This window comes from Schistocerca gregaria, chromosome 4, assembly GCF_023897955.1.
Source record: "Schistocerca gregaria isolate iqSchGreg1 chromosome 4, iqSchGreg1.2, whole genome shotgun sequence".
NCBI lineage: Eukaryota > Metazoa > Arthropoda > Insecta > Orthoptera > Acrididae > Schistocerca > Schistocerca gregaria.
Window position 1 is genome coordinate 288,940,436 of NC_064923.1, and position 12,210 is coordinate 288,952,645.

At 47.7% G+C, this 12,210-nt stretch overlaps 1 protein-coding gene across 1 annotated transcript in view; it reads right to left on the reverse strand.

Moving 5' to 3' along the window:
* Positions 1 to 7,853, reverse strand: part of LOC126365980 (protein limb expression 1 homolog) — a 298,994-nt gene extending 291,141 nt beyond the window's left edge. Inside the window, exon 1 of the mRNA XM_050008787.1 lies at positions 7,609 to 7,853. Within this exon, the coding sequence (XP_049864744.1) occupies positions 7,609 to 7,750 (142 nt within the window). The 5' untranslated portion in view covers positions 7,751 to 7,853. The remainder of the gene's footprint in view (positions 1 to 7,608) is intronic.
* Between the last annotated feature and the right edge of the window lie 4,357 nt (positions 7,854 to 12,210).

Here is a 12,210-nt window from a genome sequence, read left to right on the forward strand (position 1 = left end):
GAGTTATTGTCTGGGGTGCGATTTCTTTTGGTAGTAGGACCGTTTTTGTTTGTAACCCGCGACACCCTTACAGCACAGCGCAACGTCGACGATATTCTACACCCCATTTTGATGCCCTTCATGGCAAGCCATTCTGGACTTACATTTCGGCAAGATAATGCCCAACCGCAATCAAGGGTTTCTCCTGCTTGTCTCCGTGCTTCCCAGTCTCTACCTTGGCCAACAAGGTCGCCGAATATTTCCGTAATTTAGAACATTTGGAGCATTATGCACAGAACCCTTCAACCAGATCGAAGTCGATCTAACTCGTCTGTTTGTCAGAATTGCCACTATATTCTTCACGTGGACATGCAGCAACTCTTATCAATCTGTGGGAAGCTGAATAACTGCCTGCACAAGTCAGAGGTGGACCAACGCGTTACTGACTTGCTCAGTCTGCGAAGCTCCTTGTTTTGAATAAATCATCCAGTTTTTTCTGAAATTGCAAAAATTTGTTTGTCTGTACGTATATATAACTTGTAGAGATTTTAGTTCCATTAGGGTAATTCACTAGTGGCGCGTCGTTTTAGTGTTTTTTTTTATAGCTTAGAGTTTAGTTGGGTTGGCCGACATAAATAGGCCTCCCTGTGTAAGGAGAAGAGATGGACCCAAAACTGAACCCTGTGGGACACCGCAATAACAAAAATTTTTGTCTCCCTCTAATATTGTTTGAATTTATTCAGCACAACTTCCCTCTTCGTATCGTACTCGGTGTGTGTGTGTGTGTGTGTGTGTGTGTGTGTGTGTGTGTGTGTGTGTGTGTGTGTGAGCACGAGCGCGCACGCGCGAGCGTCCGTGCGACTGGAGTGAGAAGAGCGGCTGGCGTGTTGTAAGTGGCGGTCATCAGGAGCGCGGGGCTGCGAGTACAAGCAGGAGGCGCGACAGTGGCCGAGCACGGAGTGTGACGGCAGCAGCGTGGCGTGGCGCGGGGTTGGAATGCGCAGGGCAAACAGGCGGCGCTGGCGCTTCGAGTTGACAGCAAACAGGGAGGCGGAGGCCGAGTTTATTCAGCTCTCGGCCGGCGGGACCTAATTGAAATCACTTAGCCGGGCCACTCCGGCAGCCGCTTCAAAGTCACCGGCCGTCGACAAAAGAAACACGCCGCTCAGCACCACGGCCTACCAGCCCTCCGCTCCCATCGGCTCGGCCGCAGCGCGTCTGCAGCGCGCCAAATGCGAGCGGCGACGTACATTCGCGAGCGACGCAGTCCGCAGAGGAACGGCGAAAGAAACAAAGGAAGAAAGGCGGGGAGCGAAGAAACGCGTGAGGAAGCGGCGGAGGAGCAGCCCGGGTAACTGCGCTAAAAAGAAGACCGGCGCGCCAGACGGGCTGGCAAAAAAGAATCGCGACGCGACGCAACGCGCCCGGTGCGTCTGTCAGTATGTGCGGCCGCTCGCAGCTGCTGCTGTTTCGTTTCCCCTCGTCTCGGCGTAGGTGCGCTGCTGCGACGAGACTCACCGAGGTGCCTGACGAGTACACACACACACACACACACACACACACACACACAGAGTCAGATATAACGGGAAGTTGTGCTAAACAATTGAAACAATGTTGGAAGGCGACAAAACCTTAGTTAATAGGGTGAAATTACGAAGAGTTCAAATGGCTCAGCGCACTATGGGACTTAACTTCTGAGGTCATCAGTCCCCCAGCACTTAGAACTACTTAAGCCTAACTAACCTAAGGACATCACACACATCTATGCCCGAGGCAGGATTCGAACCTGCGACTGTAGCGGTCGCGCCGTTTCAGACTGTAGCGCCTAGAACTGCTCGGCCACCTCGGCCGGCTTACGAAGGATGTCCCAAAGGGTTCAATTTTGGTTCGGCTCCTAACGATCTTCACATTTTAGAGGCCAAACCCGATCTCAGCTCGGGTCCCAACTTCTAACATGAAGTCCGCGCCCGAGTATAGGTCGGGCTGCGATTATATCTACGCGCGAGCCACCTATACTCGAAAACTGGACTCATTTGATATGAAAACAACGCACAGACGTCTCGCTACCTGTTTCTTGACTTGTGCTGCCTTCTGTTGTCAACTTCTAGAATTACTTTCAAGGAAATGTTATCGAACGTAACAGCTACTGTCGTGAATGGCTGAACCAATATGATCGCATCGGCGTAAACTCGTGTACGTACTCTCAAGGTTTCTCAGTTTGCTGTAACTCAGCTACAAATGCGTCACATTTGTTGAGTGAGCAAGAAATTTTTATATCTCAAGTGGAAGAAATAAGGAATTCACTTTGCATTTTTTTAAGGCCGGAAAGAACGATTATTCTTTCTATCGTAATTATTTTAAAATTTATAATCTATCAAACTTGGCCCTTTCTAGTGTGCATTCTTCTTGAGGATACATCAATTAAACATGTGCCAGTGGAGCTTTAAATAACGGCGTAAACGGCCGGTTTCCTAGACCCAATGTTCTTCTAAGTGGTCTGTCTCCATAGTGTTAACCAGCGCACACTCCGCTGCAGAGTGAAAATCTCATTCAGCAAGCAAGACTGTCTCCAGAATAAACCTTTATTAAGCGTGTCCGTCATGGAAAACACAATACCGTGTGTTAATTGAATATGTAAATACAGATAACTACGACCAATGAATTTTGAAATATTTGATTATTTCCACAAACTAGTTTGCAGCCTTTCAAACACGATGGTAGCAACGAATAGAAATGAGAAGACAACCACTACACGAAGATTGCAGAAACGAAGAAGTGAGTAGGAAGAAAAAACCGCGGTGGAGTAACTCTCTATGAAGAAGCTTGGATAACAATGCATCTGTTAGTCCACCACCATATTATTGCAGCTGGGATTGAGAGCATTTCGGTCGGCATATCGAGATTCAGCACATAACCTGAAGGCATTCACCGTGTGATGTGTTTTTTCTCGGCACAATTGTACTTGTTTACTGTAACTTCACCACAGGCTTCCGATAAAGGGAAAGTGAAATAACGTCGTAGTTGAGTGGTAGTTTCATAGTGCTCAAACCACCATTGAGACACAGAGACATGTAGTCGTGGGTACTGCCTTATCACGACCTGGAGCCTGTTTAACAGATGCAAGGTGCTAACGTCGTTGTTTGGTATACCCTTATCGTGGCCATCCAAGACAGACATACAGATTCTTTTGGAAGATCATGCAGCATGTGCATCTAGTTGTGACATTATTCGCTTGCATCCTGCTGCAGTTGAGAGTAAAATTACTGTTTCTTATTGCACCTAATCCTGTCTTTGTTTTCATTCTTATAACAGCAGACGTGATATCATTGTTACAGCGTCCAATTCCCCAACACTGGATATCAAAATACGCCAGAAGTTTTTCGCGGGAGAAACGCATACAATAACCATCACAACCCAACATGTGTATTATTCATACTTCCCGATGAAATCAAAGACATAGTGGTGTCTTGATGCGTCCACAACCCTCCCATTCCTTACTGCTGTGAAACATTCGACACAGAAATGGAATCGGAGGCACTACGTCGGTAATTGGCTCATGAAATTATGTTAGCAGCATCATGAGAGAGAATACGAAGTATTTACATGAAATGACGTGTGTATTCCCTACGATCTGAGCAGTTCTCTCAGAGGTAAAAAACGTGGCCCTATGTCGAACAGCTTTGCAAAATGGTGTCCATTGCCTTCTGGTAGAGAATCACAGTTTCCACACGAGAAATCACGTAGTAACCATTTTACTGCTCTCATATTTATTGCTGCTTCCACTTACGAATGTACATTCGCTCCTCGCATTCAATCCCGTACTGTTTTCCGGAACTAAAGCCACTGCTAAATAAAATGGGACGCCTTCTCCTTTACGAACAAACCTTTTGAAGCATTAAGGGAAGGAGAGGAACGGTTGGGGAAGGATGGTTTAGTTGTTCGTTTCTGCGCTACCTTCTGCCTCTTCTGTCACTGAAAAAAATCTGCGAAAACGGTAGCAGAATCAGGGAAGAGTTTACATCGAATAATGAAACTGTTGCGTCTGCGAACAGCAATCCTTTATAACAGGATCGACATCTGTATGCAATGATAAGACCACAAACGCGGAAGCGACCATCGAAAGGGAAAATACACACATACAGAAAAAAAAATTTACTCTAGCAAAGCGTAGGGCATGACCATTTAGACGTTTTCTTCGTATTTCGATTTGACAATGGTCCGTTGACTGGTATGTAACTAACGCAGTACGCTCTTTTTTAACTGATGACAACAAGCTCACTACATCGAAATATTGTATTGCAGGGGCCGGTAGCAGAACTCATGGAATGGAGCTTGAACCAGTTCGCAATAGAGAAGCCACGCAGCCGGTATTACAAATATAAGAGAATTCGTGTTCTTCGTCCGAGCTGATTGTGCTGACGTGATTCAGAGGTGCAGATTGAAACTGAATGCCACGGAAAAGAATTCTAAGACTGTTCATGGTATTTTGGTATAATGGGCCTCTGGTCTCCCGTGGCTCGTGTGCATTTTCGACAGATTCCTTAACAAAATACACTTTTTGTTTATTGCACTGAAAATATGTGTGCCTTTTTTAGTAACAAACTTGCCCCAATAACAATGGAACTGCAGTACAACGACTCTATGCCAAGCTGCGACTAGAACCACATCACTGTACTTCAACGTTTGAGGGTTGTACCGTTAGTATGTTTTGTGTTGTACGATTTAGTTATTGCATGTGGAAGGCTTTTCACACTGGTGTGAAGATATATTCACATGGGCAAATATAATTGGGGTAACAAACCGAATAAGTCATAGTTAATTTATTACTCTGCAACGGGCCACCGGAGGCCACGGGCATGTAATACGAAAATACGAAGAACATGTCCATGAACAACCACCCAAAGTCGGAACAGTTCGTGTTTAACTCCGGGTAAAAAAAGCAATGGAGCAGTACCGAAGAATGAGAAGCAAACAATTAACAACCATTGAAATTCTGTCGGAAGGATACCGGTCCACCTTGAATAAATAATAGCACTGGAGTAGTATCGAAAAAGGAGAAGCAAAATATATTGAAACTGTAACACTGGAGTTTTGAGCTTAGTTTTCGTGCTTGCAGAAAATAATAATGAATGAAGGGGTGCCCGCCTTAATGAATGTACATAAAGTATTGTTCTGGTTTAACATCCAAACATGTTTCACCACATCTGTGGCATCATCATTGAGTTTTTTCTTTTATTTTTACACTGTTTGTATCCTGTGGCTTCCAACTGAAAACAGCCGCAGGTCGAAATTAGTACACCATATCATCATTGTAGTACGTGGCTTGTCTAGAGCTGTGACAAGTCTGTTTTTGCATACCAAATGTGTTTTTGTATTGTCGAGCTGGACGTTTTCTCCTGCTCGTTTCTGAACATTGCATCTTGATATGCTATTGTGACTTGGACCAATGTTTCACTGCACAAAAACACTTTTGGCACACAAAAACAAACATGTCACAGCTCAGTACTCGCCAAATACTACAGCGATGACGTGTTGTACAGGACACACACAATGTAACAATAGAAGAAAAAAATAACACTGGGGATGCCACAACTGTGATGAGACATGCTTGGTTGTTGAAACAAAATAATAATTTCTATGTCTGCAAAAGGGCGGACCAACCCTTAACTGATTACCATTTTTAAACTTATCATAAGTGACGTAACCGTGGGAATGTAGTCCTACTATATTTTATTTATTTATTTATTTATTTATTGTTCCGTGGGACCAAATTAACGAGAAGTCTCCATGGTTATGGAACGAGTCAATATATGGAATTATAACATGATAGTAGAAAGAGATAAAATGAAATATAAGAAACGTATTCAGGCGGCAATTCGTAAGTATAAATAAAGAAAATCAACAATGTAACACTGGAATTTGCTTAATTTTTCAACTCTTCCAGGAGCTCCTCGACAGAATAGAAGGAGTGAGCCATGAGGAAACTCTTCAGTTTAGACTTTGGGCTACTGCTAAGATTTTTGAGTTCTTGTGGTAGCTTATTGAAAATGGATGGAACAGAATAGTGCACTCCTTTCTGGACAAGAGTCAAGGAAGTGCATTCCAAATGCAGATTTGATTTCTGCCAAGTATTAACTGAGTGAAACCTGCTAACTCTTGGGAATAAGCTAATATTGCTAACAACAAAGGAGATTAAAGAAAATATGTACTGTGCGGGCAATGTCAGAATTCCGAGACTATTGAATAGGGGTCGACAAGAGGTTCTCGAACTTACACAACGTATAGCTCGAACAGCCCGTTTTTGAGCCAAAAATACCCTTTTTGAATTAGAATAATTACCCCAAAAACTAAGACCATATGACATAAGCGTATCAAAATATGCGAAGTAGACTACTTTTCGTGTTGCACTGTCACTTATTTCAGATACTGTTCTAATGGTAAATAAAGCAGCATTTAGTTTCCGAAGAAGATCCTGAACACGGGCTTGCCACAACAGCTTACCATCCATCCGAACGCGTATAAACTGAGAGTAAGAATGAATCTGCGTCAGATGTACAAAAATGGTTCAAATGGCTCTGAGCACTATGGGACTCAACATCTGAGGTCATCAGTCCCCTAGAACTTAGAACTACTTAAACCTAACTAACCTAAAGACATCACACACATCCATGCCCGAGGCAGGATTCGAACCTCCGACCGTAGCAATCACGCAGCTCCAGACTGAAGCGCCTAAAACCACTCGGCCACACCGGCCGGCCTCAAACTGTTTCTGGTCACCTAGTACAGCCGACAACTGCCGCGGGAGGCTCAGATGTACATTAAATGATGTTATTATAACATCACCGTTTTAGAGGCATCTAGCTTCATCCTCAGATGTAGGTGATACGTATAAACAAATCTGTCTATGATATGTTTATGTTACGGGCATGTTGTGCTGTCGTCAGCTGTTCTGCAATAACGTGCACTGTCGAACCAGATACCCACATCACCACTCACGGAGTGACACCCTCAGTGACCGACCACCGAATACGCTTGCAGAGAAGCGACGTAGGTGTCCGAGTGGTTACCAAATGTTCAAATGTGTCTGAGCACTATGGGACTTAACATCTTAGGTCATCAGTCCCCTAGAACTTAAAACTACTTAAACCTAACTAACCTAAGGACATCACGCACATCCATGCCCGAGGCAGGATTCGAACCTGCGACCGTAGCAGTCGCGCGGTTCCGGACTGCAGCGACTAGAACCGCAAGACCACCGCGGCCGGCCGGAGTGGTTATCGGTCTGAGGCAAATTCATTTGACTCCGAGAAGCAAAACAGTCCGGTGAGCAAAGGGTGAGAGAGGTGGGCAGCGGCAGCAAACGGCACCGCACGGAAACGCGAGCTGTGACTCGCGTCGCGTACGGCGGGTGGGGGAGGACCGAGCGAGTGCGAGAGCGGGGCCGGGCAACGCCCAGCGGCAGCGCCGCCGAGACCGGCTTTTTATTTTATGAGACCAGTCTCGGTGGCCGTCTCATCCACGAGAGGTAATCTGTTCATTATCGACTTTAAATCACTCGCGGGGGCCGGATTTACGGCGGCGCGCAGAAGCCCCCTTCCCCTCCCGGCGGCCTCCCCTCCCACGACTCACCTCTGACGGCGCAGTCGTCGCCTTCGGCGTCGGCGTCGACGGCGGCGTCGGCGCGGCGGCGCAGGCCGCGGTGTCCGGGGCGCGCGGCCGCGGGCAGCAGCCGCCAGGGCGTGTGCGCGTGCGCGTCCGACACGACCATCATGGCGAGCGCGGCTCTGAGCCCCGACTGAGCGCCGGCCGCTGCCGCAGCCGCGCGCGCCGCCGCCGCCGCCGCCGCCGCACTCCTCCCGCCGGCCCAGCCAGTTTTCGGACTGCTCCTGGCGGGCGGGCAGCCCGGCGAGCGCGCCGGGACGGTGGGAACGCGGCCGGCGGGGGGCGGTGGGGGCGGGGGGCGGCCGCCCGCCACAACATAAAGAGCCGAGCCGGACGCCGCAGCCGCAGCTCAAGGCCTCCGCGCGGGCGCTGCCCCGGCCGGACCACCTCCGCCTCCACCTCGGCGTTGCTCTCCTCCGCCTCTTCCCGTCCGCCTCGGCCTCTCTGTCATCCGTCGCTGCCTCGCGGCCACACTCCCGCACTCCGGTCTCCCCCCCTCCCCCTCCCAGACCCTCGACCCTCCCTCTCCTCTCTCTCTCTCCGTCTTCCTCCTCTTCCCTGTCTTTCGCCCGTCACGAGGTCCTCGCTTGTGATCTCTTAATAAATCATCGGTTACGAGGGTGTGCCCACGAACCGGCGTACATCACACACCGAGGACGGGGTGATATTCGAATATGATACCGTACCCGGGTTCCTGTTAAATTAAATTCTCTCGTGTCCCCCGTGTGAATACATTACACTGTGGGAAAAGGACGCTAGAGGAAGTTGGGAGCCGAACTAGAAGTAAATAAATGTCCTGCAAGTCAGACTGGCGAAGAATTTACCAGTGTATTTTTTTCTATTTTCTAAATTTATTGGCTTTCGGGAGTTCCCATATAGCCATCTCAAGAGTGGAGTTGGGTTTTTTTGGGGGAAGAGACCAAACTACGAGGTCATCGGTCTCTTCGGATTAGGGAAGGATGTGGAAGGAACTCGGCCGTGCCCTTTCGAAGGAACCATTCCGGCATTTGCCTGAAGCTATTTAGGGAAATCACGGAGATCCTAAATTAGGATGGCCGGACGCGGGATTGAACCGTCGTCCTCCCGAATGCGAGTCCACTGTGCTAACCACTGCGCTACCTCGCTCGGTCTCAAGAGTGCAATGACGAAGTGAGGTGGCCCAGTGGTTAGCGCACTGGACTAGCATTCGGGAGGACGACGGATCAAACCCGCGTCCGGCCATCCTGATTTAGGTCTTCGTGGTTTCCTTAAATCGCTTCAGGCAAATACCAGGATGGTTCCTTCGAAAGGCCACGCCCAACTTCCTTCCCCATCCTCCCCTTATCCGAGCTCGGGCTACGTCGGTAATGATCTTTTGGTTCAAAATGGTTCAAATGGCTCTGAGCACAATGGGACTTAAATTCTGAGGTCATCAGTCTCCTAAAACTTAGAACTACTTAAGCCTAACTAACCTAAGGACAGAACACACATCTATGCCCGAGGCAGGATTCGAACCTGCGACCGTAGCGGCCGCGCGGTTGCAGACTGCAGCGCCTAGAACCGCTCGGCCACACCGACCGGCAGTGGTTAGCACACTGGGCTAGCATTCCGGAAGAGGACGGTTCAAACCCGTGTCCGGCCATCCTGATTGAGGTTTTCGGTGCTTTCCTTAAATCGCTTCAGGCAAATACCAGGATGGTTCCTTTGAAACGCCACGGCCAACTTTCTTCCCCATCCTTCCCTTATCCGAGCTCGTGCTACGTCTCTTATGACCTGTTGGTCGACAGCACGTTAAACACTAATCTCTTTCTACTCCTCCTCCTCCTCCCCCCCCTCCCCATCCTGCAACGTGGAATGTCAATTATTGCAACACAACACCCAGTCCCCTTCATGGGAATCGAACGCGGATCCCTTCAGTTAACATTCCCCCGCGCTGACTGCGCAACTACTGAAGCAGACGGATTTTGCAGTTGAACCCACTACAAGAAGCTTGTGCCTGTTCGCTGTTTGTTTGCTTGTGCACCTAATTAACTACTCTACAGAAGTCTCTCAGCTCTCGAAGCCCGAATGATCCACCACTTCTCTCTATTTTCATCATTTTCACTGCCTTTCATCCGTTACGATGTCCTCACTTGCCATTTCTTAACAGGTTATCGGTTACGAGGGTATGCCCACGTAATTTCGAAAGACTTACTAGAGACGTTCAGAAAGTAATGTAACCTTTTTTTCTGAGAGTGGGTTGGTTTTAATCAGTGTTCCAATACACCGTATTACTTCGCACTCTATTGGCCAGAGTATTCTGATTTTCAACATAACCTCCGTTCAATGCGACGGCCTTACGCCACCTCACTGGGACTGCCGATATGCCCGCATGGTACCACTCTACTGGTCGACGTCGGATCCAACGTCTTGCTGCATCAGTAACCTCCTCATCGTTCACGTACTGCCTGCGGCGGAGCGAATCCTTCATTCGGCCAGATGGAAATCGAAAGGTGTGGGATCCGTGCCGTACGATGGATGACGAAGAACCATCACATGAAGTTCTGTGTACTTCTGTAGGATACACAGACTTGTGTGAGGCCTTGCGTTGTTGTTGAGAAAGAGAAGTTCGTTTGCATTTTTGCAACACGCTGGAGTCGCTGAGGGTAGCACAGTACATTCCAGAGTAGATCGTTGCACCATGAGGGAGGACGTCAAACAACACTTCTTCAGAGACCCAGAAGACCGTCTGCGTGATTTTACCGGCTCCGGGTGCGGCTTTGAAATTTTTCTTCTGAGGAGAGGTGGAAAGAAGAAGCCCATATTTCATCCCCTGTGACCATGGTCGACAAAAACGCTTCGCGGACAGCCTCGTAAGACGGCCGCTGTGATGACCGAGCGGTTCTAGGTGCTTCAGTCCGCAACTGCGTTGCTGTTACGGTCGCAGCTTCGAATCCTGCCTCGGGCATGGATGTGTGTCATGTCCTTAGTTTAGTTAGGTTTAAGTAGTTCTAAGTCTACGGGACTGATGACTTCAGATGTTGAGACCCACAATGCTTAGAGCCATTTGAACCATTTGAACAGCCTCGTAACGCGCAAGCAATTCCACACAGATAGTCCTTCGTTGCTCGTTATGTTCTTCTGGTGGGTGTTGAGAAACCCAGCGGACACACACCATTGAATAACCAACTGGTGGTAGTGTGCCTCAGCACTACTAACACAGACGTCCTGCCATGTAGGGAGGTAATGATAATGATAATGATCGTATCGCTTTGTTGGCCGGGAGGCCCCATGCGGGGAAGTTCGGCCTCCGTATCGCAAGTTCTTTTCTGTGGTTGACACCACTTCGGCGACTTGCGAGTCAACGATGATGATGAAGGACACACAACACCCCAATCATCACGAGGCAGAGAAAATCCCTATCCTCGCCGGGAATCGAACCCGGGACCATGTGCGCAGGAAGCGAGAACGCTACCGCAAGACCACGGGCTGCGGACGTGTAGGGAGGTGTTTGACTATGATTCGTCGATCATCTCGAATAAGAGTTTCGGCACATTCCAAATTGCAAGAGTCACACCTATCTTATGCCGGTCGGCACGCGGGACATAAGATATGTCTGCGCGACATTGTTGCAATGATGACAGACTCTTCGCCCAAAGACACACAGTGGTTTTGTTCACTGTCAGGTCTCCGTAGACATTTTTCAAGCGCCTATGAATATCTGTGTTGCTCTAGATTTCCACCAAAAGAAACTCAGCAACAGCTGTCTGCTTGGAACGCTTCTCCGTTTTTGTTTCTTGAATCATCAATCTTCTGGCTGTTTTGTTGCAGCCTGCCACGATTTACTCTTCTGTGCCAACCTCTCCATTTTAGAGTAGCACTTGCAAACTATGGCCTTAATTATTTGCTGGATTTATTCCAATCTGTGTCTTCCTCTACAGTTTTTCTTCTCAACAGCTCCATCTAGTACCATGGAAATTATTCCCTGATGTCTTAACAGCCAACGGCCTGTCCCGTCTTCTGGCCAGTGTTTTCCATATATTCTTTTCCTTGCCCATGCTGCGGAGAACCTCATCATTCATTACCTCATCAGTCTACTTAATTTTCAACATTCTTCTGTAGCATCACATCTCAAGTTCTTTAATTTTCTTCTGTTGGGGTTTTCCCACAGACCATGTTTCACTATCATATAACATTGTGTTTCAAACATACATTCTCAGAAATTTTTTCCTCAAATTAAGGCTAATTTCTGATACTTGTAGACTTCTCTTGTCCAGAAATGCCCATTTTGGCAGTACTTGTCTGTTTTTTATGTCCTCCTTGCTCGGTCCATCATAGGTTATCATGGGTTGTTTTGCCATCTGGGTAGCAGAATTCTTTAACTTTGTCTACTCCTCAACTCTGATTTTAAATTTCTCGCTACTTTCGTCTTCCTTCGATTTAGTCTCAGCCCATATTCCGTACGCATTATATCGTTCATTCCATTCAACAGGATCCTCTAATTCTTCTTCACTTTCGATGAGGATCGGAATCTCATCAGCGAATATTATCATTGAACTTTAGTCCCGCTCAGGAACCTTTATTTTATTTCCGTCACTGCTTCTGCCATGT